General features: G+C 51.0%; 5 protein-coding genes across 7 annotated transcripts in view; 4 read left to right on the top strand and 1 right to left on the bottom strand.

Annotated features, from left to right (window-relative positions):
- The window catches only part of Dchs1 (dachsous cadherin-related 1), a 33,525-nt gene extending 28,159 nt beyond the window's left edge, over window positions 1-5,366 (top strand). For both annotated transcript variants that reach the window (XM_006991743.4, XM_076549547.1), the window contains exons 15-21: window positions 32-145; window positions 301-512; window positions 601-755; window positions 946-1,076; window positions 1,164-1,447; window positions 1,799-1,937; window positions 2,281-5,366. In XM_006991743.4, coding sequence (XP_006991805.1) covers window positions 32-145; window positions 301-512; window positions 601-755; window positions 946-1,076; window positions 1,164-1,447; window positions 1,799-1,937; window positions 2,281-4,892 — 3,647 coding nt within the window. In that variant the 3' untranslated portion in view covers window positions 4,893-5,366. The remainder of the gene's footprint in view (window positions 1-31; window positions 146-300; window positions 513-600; window positions 756-945; window positions 1,077-1,163; window positions 1,448-1,798; window positions 1,938-2,280) is intronic.
- A 722-nt stretch (window positions 5,367-6,088) lies between these two features.
- Tpp1 (tripeptidyl peptidase 1) lies at window positions 6,089-13,138 on the top strand. The gene is made up of 13 exons (XM_006991742.4): window positions 6,089-6,187; window positions 6,302-6,373; window positions 6,643-6,782; window positions 8,119-8,269; window positions 8,457-8,584; window positions 8,729-8,907; window positions 9,021-9,219; window positions 9,376-9,564; window positions 9,798-9,867; window positions 10,264-10,384; window positions 10,505-10,663; window positions 10,841-10,966; window positions 11,140-13,138. The coding sequence occupies exons 1-13, from the start codon at window positions 6,144-6,146 to the stop codon at window positions 11,278-11,280; spliced, it is 1,719 nt and encodes a 572-aa protein (XP_006991804.1). The 5' UTR covers window positions 6,089-6,143; the 3' UTR covers window positions 11,281-13,138.
- A 467-nt stretch (window positions 13,139-13,605) lies between these two features.
- Window positions 13,606-14,903, top strand: Taf10 (TATA-box binding protein associated factor 10). The gene is made up of 5 exons (XM_076549581.1): window positions 13,606-13,872; window positions 13,970-14,124; window positions 14,298-14,362; window positions 14,456-14,570; window positions 14,737-14,903. Exons 1-5 carry the CDS (start codon window positions 13,641-13,643, stop codon window positions 14,824-14,826), a joined length of 657 nt encoding a protein of 218 aa, XP_076405696.1. The 5' UTR covers window positions 13,606-13,640; the 3' UTR covers window positions 14,827-14,903.
- On the bottom strand, window positions 14,876-21,216 carry Ilk (integrin linked kinase). Its single transcript, XM_006991740.4, has 13 exons — window positions 21,091-21,216; window positions 20,566-20,702; window positions 17,456-17,621; window positions 17,195-17,290; window positions 16,923-17,019; window positions 16,745-16,828; window positions 16,560-16,645; window positions 16,309-16,418; window positions 16,083-16,210; window positions 15,884-16,005; window positions 15,702-15,801; window positions 15,460-15,590; window positions 14,876-15,285 (listed from the first exon to the last, which is right to left on the bottom strand). The coding sequence occupies exons 2-13, from the start codon at window positions 20,652-20,654 to the stop codon at window positions 15,136-15,138; spliced, it is 1,359 nt and encodes a 452-aa protein (XP_006991802.1). The 5' UTR covers window positions 20,655-20,702; window positions 21,091-21,216; the 3' UTR covers window positions 14,876-15,135.
- A 34-nt stretch (window positions 21,217-21,250) lies between these two features.
- Rrp8 (ribosomal RNA processing 8) overlaps window positions 21,251-24,518 on the top strand; it is a 46,404-nt gene continuing 43,136 nt past the window's right edge. The window contains exons 1-6 of one of the 2 annotated variants that reach the window (XM_006991741.4): window positions 21,251-21,504; window positions 22,724-23,078; window positions 23,374-23,827; window positions 23,928-24,057; window positions 24,201-24,307; window positions 24,386-24,482. In XM_006991741.4, the coding sequence (XP_006991803.2) occupies window positions 21,253-21,504; window positions 22,724-23,078; window positions 23,374-23,827; window positions 23,928-24,057; window positions 24,201-24,307; window positions 24,386-24,482 (1,395 nt within the window). In that variant the 5' untranslated portion in view covers window positions 21,251-21,252. The remainder of the gene's footprint in view (window positions 21,505-22,723; window positions 23,079-23,373; window positions 23,828-23,927; window positions 24,058-24,200; window positions 24,308-24,385; window positions 24,483-24,518) is intronic. The other variant, XM_042281400.2, reaches the window with a different exon arrangement.

The raw sequence follows: 24,518 nt of genomic DNA, 5'->3' as shown, positions 1-24,518 counted from the left end.
GCCACACGTCTTTCTCTTGTCCTCCCTACAGGAACTCCCGTCATCTCCCTAAAGGCTGTCCATTCAGGGGGCTCAAATGGACCAATCACCTATAGCATTCTCAGTGGGAATGAGAAAGGGATATTCTCCATCCAGCCTAACACAGGTAAGGAACAGGAAAAGTTTTGTAAGGAGAAAGGCTCCTGGAGGAGTAGGTTCTCTGGGCCAGAGCGGCTTTTGGTGGGAGGAGGAGTTGCCCTCAGAGAAGAAGGCTCCAGAGCAAAGAAAGGAGCTGTGGCTGACGCAGGCTGTCTCCCATAGGAGCCGTTACAGTTCGCTCCGCAGAGGGGCTTGACTTTGAGACAAGCCCACGGCTACGACTGGTACTGCAAGCCGAGAGTGGAGGAGCCTTTGCTTTCTCAGTGCTGACCCTGACCCTTCAAGATGCCAATGACAATGCTCCCCGTTTCCTGCGGCCTCACTATGTGGCTTTCCTGCCAGAGTCCCGACCCTTGGAAGGGCCCCTGCTACAGGTGTGGGGTGTGGTGGGAAGATCAGGGACAGGGCTGGTCGGACTTGTTTGTGGCCACGCCCGTGTCAGCAATCTTCCCCTCTTACTAGGTGGAAGCAGATGACCTGGATCAAGGCTCCGGAGGACAGATCTCTTATAGTCTGGCTGCATCCCAGCCAGCACGGGGCTTATTCCATGTAGACCCAGCTACAGGCACTATCACTACCACAGCTATCCTAGACCGGGAAATCTGGGCTGAAACACGGTGAGACCTGGCACCTGTGAGTCCAAGACCCCATCTTGAGTCTGTATGGATTCAAGCCCTGTCTTGCATCTCTCTCACTCCCCGGGGCACACCTTGAATTCCTCCTAGGAATTGTCATGAATCCTCCTTGCCCTTCCCAGGGTTCATTCCTATCTCTAGGCCCTGCTCCCTGACTGTGCTCTGTATCTAGGCTGGTACTGATGGCCACAGACAGAGGAAGCCCAGCCCTGGTGGGCTCAGCTACCCTGACAGTGATGGTCATCGATACCAATGACAATCGCCCCACCATCCCCCAGCCCTGGGAGCTCCGAGTGTCAGAAGGTGAGGGCTGAGTAAAACAACAGGTGTAAAGGGCTCCCATAGTGAGGAGAACTAACTCTGCAGTCACCTTTCCCTCATGTTTTGCAGATGCACTGTTGGGCTCAGAGATTGCACAGGTAACTGGAAATGATGTGGACTCTGGACCAGTGCTGTGGTATGTGCTGAGTCCATCTGGGCCTCAGGATCCCTTCAGTATTGGCCGCTATGGAGGACGTGTCTCCCTCACGGGCCCCCTGGACTTTGAGCAATGTGACCACTACCACCTACAGCTGCTGGCACATGATGGACCTCATGAGGGCCATGCCAACCTCACAGTGCTCGTGGAGGATGTCAATGACAATGCACCTATCTTCTCACAGAGCCTCTACCAGGTACCAACTCTTTCTGGATGTCCCCATGCCCGGGCCTGGGACTGTTCCTGTTGGAGCAATATAACAGAGGTAGACAAGTGGCTAGACTGGGCTAGATGTTGGGGTTGATGTAAGAATGGGTGGGAAGTGTCCTATTTTAGGCCAGCTTCCCACGTCCTGTGAACTGCATCCAAGTTCTGCATTCTGTGATGAGAAGGGAGAAAGTGGGCAGTTCTTATTCCTGTGCTGGGGAATATGGTTCTTAGCTGGATGCCAAGTACAGTTCATAGGGCTGACCTCCAGCTCATAGGCTAAGGGGGACAGCAGGGCAGCTGGGAAGCTTGGCCTGGAATACTTTCTGCTACTCTTCAGGTGATGATGTTGGAGCACACCCCGCCAGGCAGTGCCATTCTCTCCGTCTCTGCCACTGACAGAGACTCTGGCGCCAATGGTCACATTTCCTACCATCTGGCTTCCCCTGCCGAGGGCTTCAATGTTGACCCCAACAATGGTATGTCTTTCCCAGAATCTGATCCCTTTATCATTGATTCTATTGGGTTATATTTGGCACTCAATCTTAAAATTTGCTACTTCGTCGTATCTCGACTCCTGGATCTCTGACCCAGGGAGGACATCCACTGCCCCCTATCTTTAATAAAAGTCCCTCCTGACTGTATATCTAGAAGCTGTTTCCTGAGCTTTGAATACCTGAGGACACTACATACTGTCCCAGCACACGGGCTGTACCTAGGAGTCTGACTCCCAAAGCCGTTGCCTAGACTCTGGAGAATTGCTCTTGTTGACACAGTGACATCACTGAATGATTATTTCTTTCCCTACCTTTCTCATCTCAGGAACTCTGTTCACAACAGTAGGAGCAGTGGCCTTGGGCCATGAGGGGCCAGGAGTGGTGGATGTGGTGCTGGAAGCACGAGACCATGGGGCTCCAGGCCGGGTGGCACGGGCCACCGTGCATGTGCAGCTGCAGGACCAGAATGACCATGCCCCGAGCTTCACACTGCCACACTACCGTGTTGCTGTGTCTGAAGATTTGCCCCCTGGTTCCACCCTGCTCACCCTGGAGGCCACAGATCCTGATGGAAGCCGCACTCATGCCACTGTGGACTACAGCATCATCAGTGGCAATCGGGGCCGAGTCTTCCAGCTGGAACCCCGGCTGGCTGAGGCGGGAGAGGGTGTTGGGCCAGGTCCCCAGGCACTGGGCTGCCTAGTGTTGCTTGAGCCTCTAGACTTTGAAAGCCTGGCACAGTACAATCTAACTGTGGCTGCGGCTGATCGGGGACAGCCACCCCGCAGTTCAGCCGTGCCAGTGACTGTCACTGTACTGGATGTCAATGACAACCCACCTGTCTTTACCCGAGCATCCTACCGTGTGACAGTACCTGAGGACATGCCTGTTGGAGCTGAGCTATTGCATGTGGAAGCCTCTGATGCTGACCCTGGACCTCATGGCCTTGTGCATTTCACCCTCAGCTCAGGTGACCCTTTGGGGCTCTTTGAGCTGGATGAGAACTCGGGTGCTTTGCGACTGGCCCGTCCTCTGGACTGTGAAACCCAGGCTCGACACCAGCTTGTGGTACAGGCAGCTGATCCTGCTGGAACACACTTTGCTTTGGTACCAGTAACAGTTGAGGTCCAGGATGTGAATGACCATGGTCCAGCCTTCCCATTGAATCTGCTCAGTACTAGCCTTGCTGAGAACCAGCCTCCAGGCACTCTAGTGACCACACTACATGCAATTGATGGGGATGTTGGGACTTTTGGTAGACTTCAGTACAGCCTATTGGAGGCAGTGCCAGGGCCTGAGGGTCGTGAAGCATTTTCACTGAACAGCTCAACAGGGGAATTGCGGGCACGGGTGCCTTTTGACTATGAGCACACAGGAAGCTTCCGTCTGCTAGTGGGTGCTGCTGATGCTGGGAATCTCTCAGCCTCTGTCACTGTGTCAGTGCTGGTTACCGGAGAAGATGAATATGACCCTGTATTCCTGGCTCCAACTTTCCACTTCCAAGTGCCAGAAGGTGCCCAGCGTGGCCACAGCCTGGGTCATGTGCAGGCCACAGATGAGGATGGGGGTGCCGATGGCCTGGTGCTCTATTCGCTGGCTACCTCTTCCCCTTATTTTGGTATCAACCAGACGACAGGTGCTTTGTACCTGCGAGTGGACAGTCGGGCACCAGGAAGTGGAACAACCACCTCTGGGGGTGGTGGCCGGACCCGACGAGAAGCACCTCGGGAGTTAAGGCTGGAGGTAGTAGCAAGAGGGCCTCTGCCTGGATCCCGGAGTGCCACAGTACCTGTGACTGTGGATATTACCCACACTGCTCTGGGCCTGGCACCTGACCTCAATTTGCTATTGGTAGGAGCCGTGGCAGCCTCTTTGGGAGTTGTGGTGGTGCTTGCTCTGGCAGCTCTGGTCCTGGGCCTTGTTCGAGCACGGAGCCGCAAGGCTGAGGCCGCCCCTGGCCCAATGTCACAAGCAGCACCCATAGCCAGTAGCTCTTTACAGAAGCTGGGCCGGGAACCCCCGAGTCCACCACCCTCTGAACACCTGTATCATCAGACTCTCCCCAGCTATGGTGGGCCAGGAGCTGGAGGGCCCTACCCTCGTGGTGGCTCCCTGGACCCTTCACATTCAAGTGGCCGAGGCTCGGCAGAGGCTGCAGAGGATGACGAGATCCGCATGATCAATGAGTTTCCCCGTGTGGCCAGTGTTGCCTCCTCCCTGGCTGCCCGAGGCCCTGACTCAGGCATCCAGCAGGATGCAGATGGATTGAGTGACACATCCTGTGAGCCTCCTGCCCCTGACACCTGGTATAAGGGCCGAAAGGCAGGGTTGCTGCTGCCAGGTGCAGGAGCCACTCTGTACCGAGAGGAGGGGCCCCCAGCCACTGCTACAGCCTTCTTGGGGGGCTGTGGCCTGAGCCCTGCACCCACTGGGGACTATGGCTTCCCAGCAGATGGGAAGCCATGTGTAGCTGGTGCACTGACAGCCATTGTGGCTGGTGAGGAAGAGCTCCGTGGCAGCTATAACTGGGACTACCTGTTGAGCTGGTGCCCTCAGTTCCAGCCTCTGGCCAGTGTCTTCACAGAGATAGCTCGGCTCAAGGATGAAGCTCGGCCATGTCCTCCTGCTCCCCGTATTGACCCGCCACCCCTCATCACTGCTGTGGCCCACCCAGGAGCCAAGTCTGTTCCCCCGAAACCTGCAAGCACAGCTGCAGCCCGGGCCATCTTCCCACCAGCCTCTCACCGCTCCCCCATCAGCCATGAAGGCTCCCTGTCCTCAGCTGCCATGTCTCCCAGCTTCTCACCCTCACTGTCTCCTTTGGCTGCTCGCTCCCCCGTTGTCTCACCTTTCGGGGTAGCCCAGGGCCCCTCAGCTTCAGCACTCAGCACAGAGTCTGGCCTGGAGCCGCCTGATGACACAGAGCTGCGCATCTAGCTGTGGCCCTAACTGGGCCCCGACCTGGGATACGTACAGTGTCCCCAAAGCAGGCCCCATTCTCAGCCTGCCCTGGGCAGCCTCGGATCATGACTGACCATGGGGAGGCCACCACCAGTCCCCAGCTCTCCACCCGGAACTCTTCTAGTTGGGTCAGGCCCCACATTTCACCCCAGTCTCCTTGGCACTAGGACCACAGAGGGGCTGTTGGTCACTGACCTGTGGCCAGATCCAGTGTGGGGAGAAATAAGAATGAGGCAACAGCCTTGGGTTCTTTTCAGCCAAGACTTCCTGTCCTGCACCAGCACCCTGCAATGGAGCTGAGACTTTATTTATTGGGGGGTAGGGGGATGGGGGAGGTCCCTCCAACCTGTTAGGGCCCAGCTTCTTTGGGTTCCTCTGACACCCCTGCCCCTGCCCAGAACAAGTGCCAATTCTCACTCTGGAGCCTTAATAAACTGCAGTTTGTATCCAGCCTCCGGCTCTGTTCTGTCAGGGTAACCAGAAGTCACCTGGAATGGTACTGCGGAGACCTGGCATACATAGTACCTTAGGAGGCCCAAAGAGGTGGAACACACCAGGACATCTGGAGTAGGGCTGGCACTGGGAGCTCAGGAGCCTAGCCCTGGTCTCTCCGAAGCTTTTCCCTCTGACATGAGCAGGAACTCAGGGGCAGTGGTTCCTGGAGAGACGAGCTAAACAGAGAGAAGTCTAGGGTTCTAAGCCCGAGGGTCTAGAAAAAGATGGGGGTGGTTACAAGAACAAGTAAGTGAAGAGATCCTCAACCCTGCCCATGCACGCCTACCTTGGAATCGTGAAATGTCCACCTTAATCAGAGCTCACATTTGCTGAGTCTTTGCCAGGTCAGCCTCAGCTACGCGATTTGCTTGCTTTATCTCAGTGTCCATTTTCACTCTCAAGTACGAGCTAGATTGCTTTTATCTAACAGTCACTGAATTTTAAATGAAGAAACCTAAGCTCTGAGAGCTTAGTTTTCTAATATTGTACAGTCAGGAGTAGCCCACACCTATGAACCTTCACAGCCCACTCCTTTGTGGTTCCTGGAGAGACAGACTTGGGCATCAGGTGAGGAGCCCTGGGCTTGGATGCTCAATACAGTATAGAGGAGGTAGTCTGATAGCAGCCACTGCATTCAAAACAGCTCATTTGGGAGGGAGGAGTCAGCAACGTCACTAGTTACTAGGCAGGGAGGTGGAGGAGGTGACAGACAGTGCTCATGTGACTTGTCACATGACTTCAGATCAGCCGAAAGCCAAAATGGGACGCCAAACCTGGTGAGAAACTGAGGTGGGGAGGGTAGCCAAAGGGGATTACATTAGAGGGGTCACATGTGGAGGGAATACAGTGGTGGTTCAGCTCCTGATGGAACCCACCTGCCGTCCCTGCAGCCTCCTAGGGCTCCTTGCTCTCGTCATCACTGGCAAATGCACTTATAGCCCTGAGCCGGACCAGCGGTGGATGTGAGTTGATTTCGAACTGCCCATGCCTTCCCTTACCCTTCTCTGCAGTCACCGACCTGGTCCTAGCTTTCCTCACTCTTACAACTGCTCCTAGTGCCCACTCTCTAGCCTTACCCGACACCCCTTAGACTTAATCTCCTGCCTTAACCTCCTCTGAAACTTATCTGCGTCTGGAATTCCACCCAAAGTCTCAGCTCTTAATCCCAAACTCTCCACGACCTGGGATTTCCCATCTGTGGCCTAACCAAGTCATATCCCTGGTCCTGCAGGCTGCCCCCAGGCTGGGTGTCCCTGGGCCGCGTGGACCCTGAAGAAGAGCTGAGTCTCACTTTTGCCCTGAAACAGCAGAACCTGGAAAGACTCTCGGAGCTGGTGCAGGCTGTGTCGGACCCCAGCTCTCCTCAATACGGTGCCTATCAGCTATCAGAAGTGGGGGCAGAAAGTGGGAGGCAGGAACAGGCAGGCACTGGCTGGTGCAGGTCATGTAGGGTCATGTTTCTAGTATGACACAAATTGGCAGTAACTGCCACATTCATGTACACACATACCCCAAATTTAACATCTGAGTTCTTCAGTTTTAAAACAACAAATCTAGGCCTATTGGCATGAGGTAGTAATCCTAGCTACTCAGGCTAAAGCAGGAAGGTTTTGAATCCAAGGCCTGCCTGAGCAGTGTAGCAAGACTGTCAAGATTTTTTTTTAAAGTGGTTTTTTTTTTGGGGCGGGGGGAGCTTAGGTAACTCAATGGTAGGGTACTCACCTAGTGTGTGTAAAACCATAGGTTCAACCTCCAGTAAGACGAGGGTTGGGGTGGGGTAGATATGTTTGAGAGCACGTTTTATAATCAGATCTAGATTAAAATTTTGACTTCTACTTATCAGCTACCAAATGGAGAAATAGCACTTAGTATGTATAATTATCAAATCATGGCCGTTCCCCTGATGTCGTACCTAGTCCTACACTCTCCTCTCTTCCAATCCTGAAGTTGCTAGTTCAACTCCTAAATCGTCTTTGGATTAATCTTCCCTGGCCATCCCTCTTGCCATCATCTCAGTTGTTTATTCTCTCTCCTGGACTACTGCCCAGCACCCTGACTGGTTTGCAGTTTCCTCTCCTCTACCCCACTCCCCAGAGCACTCCTCACACTATTCCAGAGCATTCTCTCTGATGGCCAGGCTGGATTGAATCCTTTCCCTGCTTAAAGTTCTGCATGGTGAGGAAAGGGTGTGTGTGTGTGTGTGTGTGTGTGTGAGAGAGAGAGAGAGAGAGAGAGAGAGAGAGAGAGAGAGAGAGAGAGAGAGAGAGAGAGAGAGAGAGAGAATGAGAATGGAGGCGGGGGAGAGAGGCATCTTCAGATCACCCAAGAAGCTCTTTGCATGCAGGGAAGAATGACTCACCATTACGTTGTTTAAAGTCAACAAGTATGAAGATCTGAGCTAAATTAGATGGTTCTGTATAATTGGCTCCAAAAGTTTGGAAACAATTTTTTTGAAGATAAGCTTAAAATGGGGCATTTAAAGTTTATTAACCTCCTTGAATTTGTGTGACTATGGCAGTGCATGCTGTGCATATTTCCTGGCCATGACGTTCCAAGTCTCTCTAGCCTTTTCTCCCCTTAGATTACCAATATGCCTAGCACCTACACAAACCTCCTTGGGAAGTCTTGGTGTCTACTGATTGAGGTCCAAACAGGCAACCCAAAAGAGCCACTAATCAAGACAAGATCCTCTTCTGAACCCCTGCAGGAAAGTACCTAACCCTACAGGATGTAGCTGAGCTGGTCCAACCAGCACCACTGACCCTGAGCACCGTCCAAAAATGGCTCTTGGCAGCTGGAGCCCGGAACTGCCATTCAGTGACTACACGGGACTTTGTGACCTGCTGGTTAAGTGTCTGGTGAGAAGTAATGATTACCCCATGGAGTTAATTGCCCCACCAAGGAGATAAAATACCCCCAAAGGAGGAAGTTGAAAGCTTGCTGAGAGCCTGTGGGTATAGCTAATGCATGGGAAGATGACTGGCTAGTAAGTGGAACTCGGGCCATTTCTGCTCCCCTCCATGCTTCCTGTTTTCTGACTTCCAGGCAGGCTGAGCTGCTGCTACCTGGGGCTGAGTTCCATCGCTATGTGGGGGGACCTTCGGAGACCCATGTTGTAAGGTCCCCACATCCCTACCAGCTCCCCCAGGCCTTGGCCCCTCATGTGGACTTTGGTAAGCCCAATGGGGTTGGTGGAGGTTGGGGAAGGCAGATCTAGAGGCTGAAGTGTAGATGCCACAAGAGGCATAGGGTGTTGGCAGTAGCAAAGTAAGTGGTAGTGTCTGTAAGCCCTCCTTAAGCCTGACTCCTTTCCACAGTGGGGGGACTGCACCGTTTTCCCCCCACGTCATCTCTGAGACAACGCCCAGAGCCACAGGGGGTAGGAACTGTTGGCCTGCACCTGGGAGTGACGCCATCTGTGCTCCGGCAGCGATACAACCTGACAGCACAAGATGTGGGCTCTGGCACCACCAACAACAGCCAGGCCTGTGCCCAGGTGAGCCATGAGAAGCCCTGGGGTCCTCACAACCTCCTCAAGATATCTTTAATGCCTTACTACGCTGGGCCTCACTCTCTGATCCATGATCCCTGATTTGACTGTTTCCACAGTTCCTGGAACAGTATTTCCATAACTCAGATCTGACTGAGTTCATGCGCCTGTTCGGTGGCGATTTTGCACACCATGCATCAGTAGCCAGAGTGGTTGGAAAACAGGGGCGAGGCAGAGCTGGAATCGAGGCCAGTCTAGATGTGGAATACCTGATGAGTGCTGGTGCCAACATCTCCACTTGGGTCTACAGTAGCCCTGGTATTGCTAAAAGAATTAGTTGGGGGTGGTGGGAGAAATGGGTTGGGGTAGGCTGTTGATCTCTGCCTCATTTTGTCAAGGGGATGCTGTAAACTGAAGGGAGAGTCTAGCAACTCTTCAATGACCACCCGTATCCCTTCTTTTAAAACAATCCAGGCCGGCATGAGGCACAGGAGCCCTTCTTGCAGTGGCTCCTGCTTCTCAGTAATGAGTCAACCTTGCCAAATATACATACTGTGAGTTACGGAGATGATGAAGACTCTCTCAGCAACGTCTACATGCAGAGAGTCAACACTGAGTTCATGAAGGCTGCTGCTCGGGGTCTCACCCTACTTTTTGCCTCAGGTAACCCACCCTAAACTTCTACTTCTCACCTGCCCAACCTGGACATGTTGCCCCAATTGACACTTCAGCCTGGTTTCTGCCTCATAATAAAACTCAGAGCCTTAACAGGGACTGACGTGACCTGTAAACTCTGACCTACAGTAAAAGGTGACACCTACATTTCTTCTCTGGCATATGAGCCTACACCCTGAGTTCTCACCAACTAATCTGAATATTTACTATGTCTCTCCTAGGTGACACTGGAGCTGGGTGTTGGTCTGTCTCTGGAAGACACAAGTTCCGCCCTAGCTTCCCTGCTTCTAGGTAAGCACCCCTCCAATCTTTCATTTGTGACTCTGACCCCACCAGGTGCTGCTATGGATCAGCCTTCAGCTTTACCTGTCTTGATTGCTGTACTCCCTCTTTTCTTCATGTGTGTCCCAGGCTACTAGACTCCTGAGCAGAACATGGCTACCAATGTTTCTCTTTCTTAGTCTCTAGGCATTTTAGTTGCAGGATTTTGTTTTGTTTTGTTTTTCATGTAGAAAAAAAGTATGCACAATCAACTCAAGCCATGTCTTGAGAGCTTTCAATCTCTCAATAAACCCTGTATGCAGGTTTTCACAGTCTTATTCCCTTTTCCAGTAAGACCCAGACTATACCCACCCACTCCACCCATCTTTGGAGCCACCCACTGTCTGAATACTGCCCTCTCTTTAGCCCCTATGTCACTACAGTAGGCGGCACCTCCTTCAGGAATCCATTCTTCATCACAAATGAAGTAGTTGACTACATCAGTGGTGGAGGCTTCAGCAATGTTTTCCCACAGCCTTCATACCAGGTTTGTGCATGTTCATGTGGATATTTGGAGGATAGCAGCGGGGTGGGGGAAGTGATCCTCAGTCCAGCAGCCTGCTGAACAGGCTACTGGCCAATACTCAGACTCAGAAATGTCCTTCAGGGGGAAGCAGTGGCCCAGTTCCTGAAGTCCAGCTCTCATCTACCACCATCTAGTTACTTCAATGCTAGTGGCCGTGCCTACCCAGACGTTGCTGCACTTTCTGATGGCTACTGGGTAGTCAGCAACAGGGTCCCCATTCCATGGGTGTCTGGAACCTCGGTGAGAATCAGTTTGGCTCTAAATCCTCTACTCAGGAACTACCCTTATTCCTCTACCTACAAAACCTTGTACCCAGAATCCCTGATTCCTTAGAGACTTCTGATCTTTGCAAGAATCATTCCGCAAAAGTCTAATCACTCTGAAACCCTGACCTATTCTTGCATCTTCATCTTGCAGGCCTCTACTCCAGTGTTTGGGGGAATTTTATCCTTGATAAATGAGCACAGAATCCTCAATGGCCGCCCCCCTCTTGGCTTTCTCAATCCAAGGCTCTATAAACAGCATGGGGCAGGCCTCTTTGATGTAAGTGTTGGAGGAAAGAGGGTGGATGTTGTCATAGGATATGGGAAGGGCTAATATGAACTTGGGGCACTTTTACTATATGGGATTGTCTCTGTGATATGAATATAAATAAGTACAGTCTAGAAGTACTGGTACCAGCAGGCCCAGATCTGATGTCTACCACCTCCTCCAAGGTAACCCATGGATGCCATGAGTCCTGTCTGAATGAAGAAGTGGAGGGTCAGGGTTTCTGCTCTGGTCCTGGTTGGGATCCTGTGACAGGTTGGGGAACACCCAACTTCCCAGCCCTACTGAAGACTCTACTCAACCCTTGACCCTTTCCTGCTGGGAAAGCAGAACTGTCCTGTGTGCTACTGGAGAAGGCTTAGTCCCCTATTCTGCCTCAATGGAAGCCCTGCTAAACTCTTAACTCTTGCCTCCTGCAGACATCTTTTCCCTAGTCCTCAAATGCTGCAAGCAGGACTTGATTCCCAACCCTATTGTGTTCCATCAAACTCAGGTCTCCTAACTCAACAAGATGTTATAACCAGCATATTTTGTCTCACCCTTCCCTGTCTCTTCTTCCTCTTTCCAACTTGAGACGTGAAAAGAGGATGAGGATGTTGTCTTCCCATTACTGATACTATCAGGCCCATCTGGGGCTTACCACCTCTGCACTGACTGTATGCTCTATTTCTCTTCAAGTTTTCTTCCTAATGCACTGTTAATGAGACCTTTGCACTAATTGTTTAGTTTTTCTTCCCCTGGCACTGAAGCGAAATGGTCTCCCTGACATTTTATGCAGTATACACTTCTCAATCTTTGTTTTATGGTTTTGTTTTTTTGTTTTGTTTTGTTTTGTTTTTTGAAGAACAGGTTGCCAACAATCTCATATTCTAAAGAAAGTTAAAAATCTGTAAACTCAAAGTGTTTTAAATATGTTCTCATCGGCAACATTTCTCAACAAAATAAATAGGTCATTACAAATGAATGTCACCTTTAAATTTTGCTTCAACATTTTTTTGTAATTTTTTTAAATTTACATTTTACTTTCTCCTTCTTGGCTACGATAAAGCAATACTTGGTTTTTATTTCAGCTGTTAGATATTCATAAACATCTAGCTTCTGTAAACCTGGGGTTTTGCTCTTTCCTTCAGTTTCCCATTCATTCTTTCTCCTTGGCTTCCAGTGCATACCCACCCTAACCACACCAGTTTGCCTCCTTTCCCCCTAACTCCTGGAATTCAGGTATTGTTCATTGCTCTAGCCTTAGTTTTTTGCTTTTATCATTTTATTCATCATCCCTCAAACAAATCACTGACATCTATACCCACAGTGATTGATAGATACCTCAAATGGAAGATACCTCAATACTTCATCTCCCTCCTACCCAAACCTCAACTATTTTATCTCTTGGTATATGATACAATGCCTCTTTCAAACAAACCAATAACCCTTAACTCTCGTTTTTTTCACCTCCTTATTAACTTCAATGAACAAGGTTTACTGATTTTACCTTTCTAATACATCTTTATCAGCCGGTGTGGTAATGCTCACCTTTAATCCCAGCACTCAGGAGGCAGAGGCAGGCAAGTCTTTGTGAGTTTGAGGCCATCCTGGTCCACATAGAGTGTTCCAGGCAAGCCAGGGTACATAGTGAGACTCTGCCTCAAACACACACACACACACACACACACACACACACACCCCTCTTCATCTCTACTGCTACTGCATTAGCTTTGAGCCCATGTTGTTTTCCTCTAAACCGCAGGTGGGGAGCCATTCCCAAAGCCCCTCAATATCCCTGACTTCCTACCCAGGGGTAAGTCATCTTCCAGATCAAACAGCATATTTACTTGTACAAACTCTTCAAAGATTACTGGGTAAAAGTCAGGAGCATCGAAACCCGCCTTCAAAATCAGGGAATAAACATTGATAATATCTGACACTTGGAATTAGGTAGCTGATGTTAGCTCTCATTCTTCACTGTGTTGTACCTACATGTAGCTGGGAAACCACCATACAGAATTGAAATTGCTAGTTCGACTGCCTTTCTTTCCCAGACCAGTCGATTGCCTTTCTTTCCCAGACCAGTGTTGCTAGTGAACCAGAATCTTATCCTACTTTGTATTCCTAGGTTCCAGCCCAGTAGCTGGCAATTAGGAATTAAATAAATGATTGTTGAATTGCAAATGTGCTTCACTCGCTGACTGTGGCATGTTATTTCTTCAGGGTGAAACACCTTTCTCTCCATTAACAGCAGCACACTCCTAGGACCGTTGTGGGTGGGAGGGATACTCACCAAATTCACTATAACCCGTAAAAGGCTGAGTAAGGGCACTACAAAGAATAAAGATTGTCAGAAGACTGGTAGTCGAGAAGCCTGACCGATGAGTCCCCAAGCAAAGTCTGCACCCAAGTGCAGTGTGCACAGTCCTGAATGCTCTGCGGCCCCACTCTGGCGTGGGTTGAACCGCGGGGTGACGGCCATAACCTTTCACAGCTCGCCTCCACTTCGCAGGCTACACCTAGTCCGCTCACAGTCAACTAGAGGTCGCCTGCTGCTGCGGCGGCTTTGGAACTGCCGGCCGCAGGCCCGCCTAGAGTGGTGGGCGGGAACTGTAACGTCACGCGGCGTGCGCCTGGGCGAGCGGAAGCGGAAGCGGCTCTGTTCGCCGCCTCTCCCACCAGCCCCATGAGCTGCAGCGGCTCCGGCGCGGACCCCGAGGCGGCACAGGCCGGTGCCGCCTCGGTCGCGGGTCCGGCGCCCCCGGTATCGGCTCCTGCAGCGCTGCCCGCCAGCACAGCCGCGGAGAACAAGGCCAGCCCTGCGGGGACGGCAGGGGGACCCGGGGCTGCAGCCGCCACTACGGGCACGGGCCCCGTGGCGGCGCGAGCCGGGGAGCCGGCGGAGCGGCGCGGGCCGGGTGAGCGCCGGGCTGGGTGAGGGAGGGGGCAGTCTCGGACTGGGCCCCGCGGCGGGGGAGCCTGCCCTTCTCACCTCCGTTGTTGATTCTCCTTCAGCCTCGGTGGCAGCGGGCGGCGCGGCTCCCCCTGAAGGGGCAATGTCTAATGGGGTTTACGCCCTGCCGAGCGCGGCCAACGGAGAAGTGAAGCCCGTAGTGTCCAGCACGCCTCTCGTGGACTTCTTGATGCAGCTGGAGGACTACACTCCTACGGTGGGCTTCCCGCCTGAATAAGGCCATCGGGCTCGCTGTCGTGCCTATCAACCACACCTTCGTACTTTCAAGCGTCCTCTTTGCTACAGTGCTAGCTGTTTTTATTCCTTCTTCCCACCCAGCGCATCAGGGGTCAGGGCTAATACTGACCGCTGTTTAATTTGATTTCTCAGATCCCAGATGCAGTGACTGGTTATTACCTGAACCGTGCTGGCTTTGAAGCTTCAGACCCACGCATGTGAGTAAGCTCAGGGCAGGGCACATTGGACTGTTGAATGCTGGGTGCAGTTTATTGTGTATTTCATTATCACCTCCCCACTTTCCTCTCTAGAATTCGGCTCATCTCACTAGCTGCCCAGAAATTCATCTCAGATATTGCCAACGATGCCCTCCAGCACTGCAAAATGAAGGGCACAGCCTCAGGCAGCTCCCGGAGCAAGAGCAAGGTGTGAAAGAGGCTCACCTACCACAGCAGTACAGGATTAACTTATCCTGAAACCCCTTTGGGGAAGCAGCATCCTAGGGGAGGTATTGGGCCTACTCAGGGTCACCCACAAGGGACTGGAATCTGGGATTACGGTGTTCAGATGGTGGTCTTCCCTCTTCCCATAGGACCGCAAGTACACCCTTACCATGGAGGACTTGACCCCTGCCCTCAGCGAATATGGTATCAATGTGAAGAAGCCGCACTACTTCACCTGACCCACCTAACCCAGACGTATTTGTCTTTTCCTCTGTCCCCACACCAGCCTGTTTTCATAATAAACTTTATTGTGACAGGCAGGGCTTATCCCTCCCATGTTGGGAGACATCATGTGGCAAGTGACAAAGCTCTGAGCCCAGCCCCTTTTGGGGCTACAGTGGTAGGGATGGGAGCAGGGATGAGCCCCATAACTGGGGTAGTACCATAATTGGAGATGGGGAGGCAACCAGAGGCCTTCAGCTTTGGGGAAGTGCACTCCCCCAACCATGTTTTGACACCTCTGGAGTTTGAGCAAGGACCTTCCAGTCCTACTTGTCCTGCATCTTCTCCAGGATAGGCACAATCATGTCAAACTTGGGTCGCTTTGCAGGGTCTTCGTTCATGCAAATCTTCATGAGCTTACACACGTGTGGGGAAATACCTGGTGGAATGGTAGGCCGAAGGCCTTCCAGTGCCACCTGCAAATTATAAGGAACAAGGTGAGCTTTAGATTTTGAGTTGATCATTTGGTAAAAAGTTTTGACCCTTCAATGGGATTACTATTTATCTGTATAAATTGTGAGAAGAGCTTACCACAGTGAGCTTTGTCATCACCACTACCCCTACACAAGTATCTGCAGTTCTGTGCTCACCTTCATTCCAATCTCCATATTAGAGAGGTCAGCAAAAGGCACCTCTCGTGTCACCAGTTCCCACAGAAGCACTGCAAAACTCCACATGTCTGCTGAGCGTCTGTTTGTGTCTTCAGGCTTCTTCTGCAGGGCTGCAAGGAATAGGGCTTACTATTCTAGTTGCCTAGCCTGGCCTGTCTCTGCCTCTTCTACTATTACTGAGCTGATTCTTCTCAATTTCCCAACATGATGCCATCACCTACCTTCCGGGGCCACCCAGGCAGGTGCATACATGCGCCCGGGGCACTGGAAAGAGAACTTGACATCAGCCATGCTGATTCGAGCAGTCATGTCTTCATCGATCTGAGGAAGAGAAGTTCAAAAAGGTGGGTCCTATTGTCGGCAAGCAAAGGGCTTCGGGAGCCAGTAGTCAATGTGGCCTCACCATTACGCTACGGCTGTTTAGTGCATGTCGAGGTATGAGAGGCTCTAGTGTGTGGAGAAAAGCCATGCCTCTTGCCATGTCCAAAGCAAACTTTACAGCTTGGCTCTGGTCCACGACGAAATCTAACAGGAAGCAAGAATCAATAATTTAGAGTCTACCACCCATTCTAGTCCCTCCCCAACAAGGCCAGCATCCTTACTGGTGCCTTCATGTAGTACATTGTAGAGAGATCCATATGGCATCCAGTGTGTGATAAGGGTTGGATGGGGAGCTGGTGGAGCCTGGCAAGCACCTAGCACTGGAAGCACGTTTGGATGTGAGAAAATCCTGGGAGAGGGAGAAGGTGGTGAGACCCAACAGAATTACCCTTTCTAGTACCATTCGGAGTTCCTTAGAAACAACAGCTTCCACTTTAGCTGTCCCACCTGAGCCTAGGACACTCCTCATTGAAGTCTCTGCTTTTCCTTGTACTCCAGTCTCGAACCTTCAGCACCTTCACAACAATGTCATTGCCCTGCCAGCGGCCTTTCCATAGCTGAAGGACAGGTAGAGGTTAGGAGGCATTAGCTCAGGCTATATTATTTCTTTTCCACTAAGTGGAAGAAAACCTTAATGGAGATACAGACTGGCAGTTTGTGAGTGTTAGAGAGGGAGGGGCAAGAAGGGCAGGGATCACCTCTCCAGAATGATTCTCGTTGAGCTTTGCCAGAAAGTTGAGTTGTTTGAAGTCAATACCGGAGTGTTTGTTCAGGGTCCCATTTCCTGAGAATATGGGCAGGTCAAGTACCCAGCTTCACCCTAACCCACCCCAATAGTCCAGGATCCTGTATTACAACCCCTCCCCCCACAGTAGTGACTCACGGGGCCGAGTGCGAGTGGTCCCCTTCCAGAATGTGTCCTTGTATGGAATACGGTTGAGATTCTGGCCCATCTTCTCTGCCCGTTCTGGGGAGGAAAACAGTCTTAGCCTTAATTGTGTTATGAAGGGAAGAGACACAAGATGGGACAAGAGGACACAAGCTAGGGAGAGAGAGTGGACCTCGGAGAAGCTCTCTAAGGGGTGCCTTGGCTTTGTCAACAGGCATCTCTCCATACTTGTTACAGATGCTTACAAGAGCTCCGTTAGCCACCAGGTCCTGAAAAGAAAAGACAGTTATTCAGAGGACCTCTGTTACTGTCAGTCACAAGCAAGCATGAACACAGATTCAGTGCACAGTCCTATAAGTGTCACACAGTAGGACCGGATGGGTTGATGGTTCCATTCTCAATGTGTTTCCCACTCATCCTAGGACTTGGGGTCTGAGTACTTACCTCTGCCACCTGGTCTTGACCCCAGAAACAGGCATAGTGAAGGGGCACATTCCCATGCTCGTTCACTGCATTGATGTCAGCCTTGTATTGCAACAGCTGTGCCGTGGCCAAGAAAGAAAAAAGGCACAGTCAGTCCTAAATGAGATATTTGTGTCTAGGCATGAGGAAAGGGAGAACAGTACACATTCTCCATGACAGTTCCTGTTACTGACTTCACATTGTGTGTGTATGAGATTGTGGGTGGTGAAGGGTTTGCCATACCTTCTGTACAATGTCACGGTGTCCATGACTGGCTGCCAGATGCAGGGGGGTATCATCTCCACGATTCATGACATTGATCCGTGCTCCCCTCATGATCAGCATCTCAACTACCGCAGAGCGGCCTTCCCGGCAGGCCCAGTGCAAGGGCGAGAAGCCATGATCATCCCTTTGAGAAAAAGGCATAGACACTAAGCTGGAGTTGGGAGGAACAAGGGCTTTGATGGGGGGAGGGGGGCGCTCTATATTCACTGAAAAGACTTACCTCTCTCTATATTCACTGAAAAGAATTTAGTTCTTACTCGTCAGCAGTTCACAAAGTTCAATTCAGACTTCCCCTTGAGCTTCACACCAACAAGCAACTGTAAGGTGTGTTCCTTTAATGACCACCTCCTACAACCCCTTCCCTGGCAGTTCTTCTCTTCCTGGGGTCATCTGGTTTCCTCTGCCTCCTTGTCCTCCCTTTTTTGACAGTGCTAGGAATCAAACCCAGGACTTTGTACATACTCGGCACATGCTAAGCATATCTCCAACTCACATCTTTAGCAACACCTATAATCCTTTGTTTCCACTGTGCATCTCCTTACAGTAGAGTTACACTGACTGGATTGTAAGAATCTGTTGATGTGAGCTGTCTTGCCTGTTAGATCATATGCTTGAGGACAGAGTCTGACAGCTAATGTTCTATGCAGGCTAATGGGGGAGAGGGACAAATTGGAGAAGGCAGGCCATAACTTAGGAGAGGGAACAAGCTTACCATTTGGCTCTGGTATTGAAACTAACATCTAAAAATGGAATGGAATTAAAATGTTTTGGAGGGATATAATGACAAGGAAACATGCTTTTGATTACTGATGAGGCAGATAACCACACAAAACAGGATTTTCCTACTTACCAACCCAGGACACATAAAAGAAAACATAAATGGAAGCTTTAGAATAAAAACTACATCTAATTTGTATTTTCATTCCCTAAGAACATGTATTTTAGAAGTGTACAAACAAAACAATTGGATGGGATGGGCCAAACTGACAGCCTGGAGCCATAAAAGGAAATTCCCTCCAGTCCAGGGATGCAGATCTAAGGGGCGGAACAGGGGGCGGTCTGTGGTCTAGGCCTGCAGCCTCCGGATGCCTTAGTGCTGTGGTCACTTCCTGTGAGGGGGCTGGAGGTGGGGCCTTGAGCTGATCCAGGCTTGGTCACTTAGAATCCCCCAACAGCTGAAGGAGGTATATAGCTTTAAAAAATTGTTCCTCCGGTTTGCCCTCATCTGCTAACACAATCAGCAAAAGCTTTCCCAGGCTGTGAGTACATCCGTTGCTATCGGTCTTGTCTCCCAGACTTTTCATGTGTTCTGACCTAATAGCCTCCAGCAGTCTGTGGCCTCAGTAAGCACAAGCTTAAGGACAAAAATAAATGCACAGGGTTTTGCCCACTGTCACCCAGGGCCTAGATTTATATCTCATGAAAGCCTGCAGGGAGTAAACCACCTTTAACACCACACTCTGTCCCCTGCAAAGCCACCAAACTTTCTGGTTTCCCTAATGTTAACCTTTCACCTTTTGACAGCAAGGGATCTTCCAAAATGCCACTCCCACTGGACAACAGCCTAAACTTCTATTTCCTTACTAACAAAACAGATGGTAGAGCTTAGTGTCTACCACAGCATACAAGTTATGTGAAAAAATGAAACAAAAAACTTTGAATATGACATAAAAATAACACACTCTATAAAGGGAAATGGTGAAACCTGGCCAGGGATAACATGATCCTTTGCAACCTAAGAAGTACACTCTTAGAGTCACACATGGTGGCATCAAACTAAAAACCCAGCATTCAGGAGGCTGAGGCGGCAGGGTGGAGAGCTGGAGGCCACTCTGAACTACATGACACCATGTCTCTAAAAGCAAAGTAAAACTACCTACTAAACTTCCCCAACAATGTTTTTCTTGCTTTCCTGTATCAGCCAGAGTTTTAGAAAGTGTTCATATTTTCTGTTTCCTCACTTCTCATTCACTTTTCTCCCTGTCAGAAGCCTGCCATCTCAAGAGTATAGATTATGTCTGATTTAAGGACTCTAGCACCCGCCACAGGTGCTGTTCCTTATTTGAAGGAATCCAGTATAATGCAGTTTTCTGTTACTTTTCTGCAATAGCATTCACAAAGATCAACTATATCCTAAATGTAAGTTAAATGAAGACCTTAAGACACTCATTCGTGTTCTTTAACTTCTCAGTAGCCTATGCTACAGTTGACCACTGTGCTTTCATTAAAACATTCTCTAAATCCATTTTCCTGTTTTTCCTTCAGATGGTTGCTCCCTGTCAGTCGGCCAGGCTACTAATTCCTCTGCCTTAGTTTTTTACTCTTCTGGAGTACTATATTTTTCATGATAATTTGTGGTATCTTGGTCTCCCAGTCAGACCTCTCCTGAATGTCAAATCTACATAACCAACAACCTGACCAACTTCCCCAGGTGCTGTAGTGTCACCATAACTAACCAATCCAGAATGGAACATTGGCAACTTCCAAGTATCCAAGTGCCCAAACCTCACACACCCCAGGTCATCTCTGACTACCCTCAGTTCCCAAGCCAAGTCAATTACTTCATCCTTACGACTGGAGGGGGAGGGGGGTCTCACCACTTATAACTTTTCACCTGTTCACCTTTTTTGGGGGTGAACGCTGAATTAGTCCAAAAACATCACTTCAAGGCAACTGCATCCAGGCCGACATTTGACAAACGGGCAGTCTCATCACTACACAGCTTCAGAACTTTGCTTAAAGACATCTGTCCTTTTCCACTTCTATCCAACGCTCTAGGGCACAGAAACCTATCCTCCAACCACATGTAATTCCAGACAATTTTCTGGCACTCCGGTCTGCTTTTGACATGAGTTCATAGAGGCTGCAAAGCAACCCGGAACTCCTAATTGTGAAGCTTAGTAAAAAACTCAGTTCAGACACAGCTTCCTCTCTGTTGATCCCCCTCATCAACAGTCTGCGCTTACTACTCCACACACTGGATCTGCCCCCGCCCGACATAAGCGCCCCAAGTAGTGGAGAGTGGACTGATAGTCGTCCTCTCACTCACAGCCAGCGCTTCAGCTCACCCCTGATTGAGGTCGTTCTCTGTGTTGTCCAGCCACAAGCGCACCGCCACCGCGTTGCCCTCCCGGCACTGAGTGAAAATGTCGTCCATAGCGGCGTCCCGGCACTGAGACCCCGGGACTGGGGAAGCCTTGGGGGACTGGGGGAAAGCAGAATCAAGAGGATGAGCCTGGCTCTGTTCCCTGCAGAACAGAGGTGTCTATGCTGGGATCGGGGGCTAGGCGCCGCGCGAGGGACAGTGGTTGTAAAGGACTTCGGGGAGCGGGGCGACCACTGGGCGCGAAGGGCAAGCGGGGTCTGGCAGTGTAGGGAGGAATTTGCTAATCTCCTGAGCCGGTGTCAGTAGGCACCGAGTCCCGACCCGCGAGCACGGCTGAGGGGGAGGGGGACAAGCTGCAAACACCCGGGGGAGGGGACAGGGGTCCTTCCCGGGCGGCCCCGGCTCCCAGCTCGGAACTGCTGCAGAGATCACAGAAACGGGCTAGCAGGACCAACGTGGAGCAGGGCGCGGAGCCACCCGCACTCACCGGGACTCGGGCCGCAGGCGCCTTCTCGGGGGAACTCCCGTCCGGCCGCGCCCGCCGCCCGGCCCCGCCCCGCCCCGGCCCGGCCCTCTCCGGCCAGCGCGGGCCGCCGTCCCTCCCTTCCGACCTCCTACTGCCTCTCTAGCTCTCCAGCAGCTGCACTCGATGGTGCTCTGCTCCGTGCCGGCCGCTCTATCCAACCACAGGCTTTCACTTGGTGGCTTCCGGCTGCATTTGGTTTGGCTCCAGCACTGGCATTCCCTGACAGGCTCTGCACGTGGGCACGGCGTGGGCTCCGGCGACCCTGCTTCCACCGGCATGTTCGAGGAGCCCGAATGGGTCGAGGCGGCCCCAGCAGCCTTGGGCCTCCGTCCCGCGACAACACAGACTCGGCCAGCGACTGCCCCACCAGTCAAGGTGAGCGGCCCGGGACTGGGCTGTTTGAGGCGGCGAAGCCAACTTTCCTGAGCGGCCCCTGTGGTGCTGGGGAGGGGGAGAACCTGCAGTGCCGTCGTGGATCGGGATGGAGGGAGTTAGCCCTTATTTGAAGATCTGGGAACTCCCCCCCCCAAAAAAAACTGACCTTAAAATATAGTTGGTGAGAAGTTGGTGTGGAGAAGAGAGTACCTGAGACGTAGAAAAACGTGGAGAAGCCCGGGGTCAGCAACACACCGGGTTAGAGTGTATACAGATAGAAATGGGGGTTCGGAGGGTCGAGCACAGAGTAAATGAAAGGTTTGAAACGTTAAATTTTCGTACCCTAAGCGAGTCAGTGGAGTTGTTTTAGCAGCGGAGTGGTTTCTCCACATTTTCTCTCACCCGGCATCACTTTATACTGGAGATCAGTTCCAGGGTTTCAGCATGGTAGACAAGCATTCACTACTAAGCTGTACCCCCAGCCTTGAAAAGGTTTTTAGTTGCTCTTTAAAAAGTATATTGGACACAGTCAAAGTAGATGACAGGCAGGGTTATCAGAATCACTATTCAAAGTCCTGAGTTCGGGAAACTCAGAACTTCCAAGGTAAGTGTCTGGCAGAGGACCAGCAACAAGACTTTAACCACAAATCAGCTTCCCAGAAAACACGTCTTTTCCCTTGAGCCTCATCAGATGTGAGAACTTCTGTACCTCGTTAGGGTGTACCTGACCTTTAGTCAGTCCAGGGTGTTCCTTTCAGCTCTGTAGCCCATCCTCCTAATGCAGGCCACTGTCCTGTCTGTGTGCAGCTTCATCCTATCAGGCTATTCTCTGTACTGCAGTTAGGAACATCTTTAACAGACCTGTATGACACTGTCCTTCCTGTTTCAAGAATCCTCTCTGGTGCTCCTAGAATGCTATCAGCTGCAGTCTTGTCTTGGTCCTGTTGTTTGTGACCTTAGCACAGTCCTCTAAGGAGCATCACCTTAGAGCCATCCTCTACACATTTAAAAAAGTAGGGTAGATGCATGTTCCCACTCTCCAGCTTCCAAGAGGTTGGGATTGCAGCCTGAAAGTTCTGGGGTTGGCAGACTTCACAACAAACTCATTAAATTGGCTGGGGAGAATGACCAGCATCTGAACCAAGTCTTCATCTCTCCTTTCTTATTCTCCAGGCCTCATCCATTCTCATACCTACTCTCATCCCTTGTTTGCCTCCAGGGCCGCAAGCGCCGCCATCTCTTGGCCACATTACGGACCCTGGAAGCAGCATCTCTTTCCCAGAAATCTCCCAGCCCACCTGGCAGTGATTCTGAGGAGGAGGTAGGAAGGAAGAACAAATACCTCCAAAGGCCCTCACTTGCTAATGCCTCGAAGGAAGTAGGGGAGAAAAGAAAAAGGAAATGTCAAAAACAGTTGCCATCTATCAGTGACTCTGAGAGCAAGGAAGTAGAAAGGAAATGCTGCAGACAAACTCTTGGTGGGATCTCTGCTGAAGAAGAAAAAGGAAAGAGGAAATGCCAGAAATATTCTCATTCACACTCATCCCAGCACCTGGACAGTGTTGATCAAACAGGTACCAGTGTGTATGTATTTGGGGTGGGGGTGTGAGCTGACTGCATAGATGACAAAGGTCTCTCTTTATCACACACACACACATACACACACACACACACACACACACACACACACACACACACACACACACACGCATACACCCCACCCCACCCCCAATAGGCTGGTTGGTAAAAGGCACTTTTATTCAGGCCACAGACTCTATCTAAAGGAAAAGGGAATAGCCAGGATGACTTGCCATGCCTCTGAATTTAGGAGATCAAGCCTGAGATGCCTTCTCATCTCCCTCTTTGCAGTTTACAGTTCAAGGACAAGTACTGCTACAGTTGACCCACCCAAGCCAAGCCCTGAGTCCACATCCTGTAACTCCTCGCATACCCTGAGCCGCAAACAGTGGCGGAACCGGCAGAAGAATAAGCGGAGACACAAAAACAAATTTCGGCCACTTCAGACACCAGACCAGGTTCCTGCCAAGGCCTCCACAGAGGAGACTGAGGTGCCTCCTGCCCCAAAGTCAGACAGTCAACAGACTAGAGCTGGGGCCTTACGAGCACGCATGACACAACGGCTGGATGGGGCCCGATTTCGATACCTTAATGAACAGTTGTACTCAGGGCCCAGCAGTGCTGCCCAACGCCTCTTCCAGGAAGACCCTGAGGCTTTTCTCCTCTATCACCGTGGCTTTCAGAAACAAGTGAAGAAATGGCCACTGCACCCAGTGGACCGTATTGCCAAAGATCTCCGCCAGAAGTAATAGGAGGAGGGGAGGGGCTGTGGACTATGTGAGGGGTGAAGTGGGTGATCAAGGACTTAGACCAGACCAGTATGTGACCCTCCCTTCCACTCCCAGGCCTGCATCCTTGGTGGTAGCTGACTTTGGCTGCGGAGATTGCCGCCTAGCTTCAAGTGTTCGGAACCCTGTGCACTGTTTTGACTTGGCCTCTCTGGACCCCAGGGTCACTGTATGTGACATGGCCCAAGTAAGCACCTCTGTGTGTCTGGCCTTTGCTTTCTCTAACCCTTCCTCCTGGTCTTCCCATCCTTTTATCCAACTCAAGCATTTGGTGCTGAATTTCCCCCTACAACACTGTGTGCTCTATCTAACATTCTTCTTCATCATCAGGTGCCTCTGGACAATGAATCTGTGGATGTGGTTGTGTTTTGCCTTTCACTAATGGGAACTAACATCAGGGACTTCCTTGAGGAGGCAAATCGAGTGCTGAAGCCAGGGTGAGTCCCTAGGACACATGAATTTTTGTGTGCATACATGTGTCTACATATTTACTCATGACTTCCTCCTTTTCCCAGGGGTCTGCTCAAAGTAGCTGAAGTCAGCAGCCGCTTTGAGGATATTCGGACGTTTTTGGGGGCTGTGACCAAACTTGGCTTTAAGGTTATCTACAAGGTAAAGGTCCCCAAGAAGTCTGCCCTTTTGTCCTTT

This window comes from Peromyscus maniculatus, chromosome 1, assembly GCF_049852395.1.
Source record: "Peromyscus maniculatus bairdii isolate BWxNUB_F1_BW_parent chromosome 1, HU_Pman_BW_mat_3.1, whole genome shotgun sequence".
NCBI classification, from domain to species: Eukaryota; Metazoa; Chordata; class Mammalia; order Rodentia; family Cricetidae; genus Peromyscus; species Peromyscus maniculatus.
The sequence above is the reverse complement of the archived record's forward strand: the minus strand, read 5'-3'. Positions and strand labels throughout refer to the sequence as shown.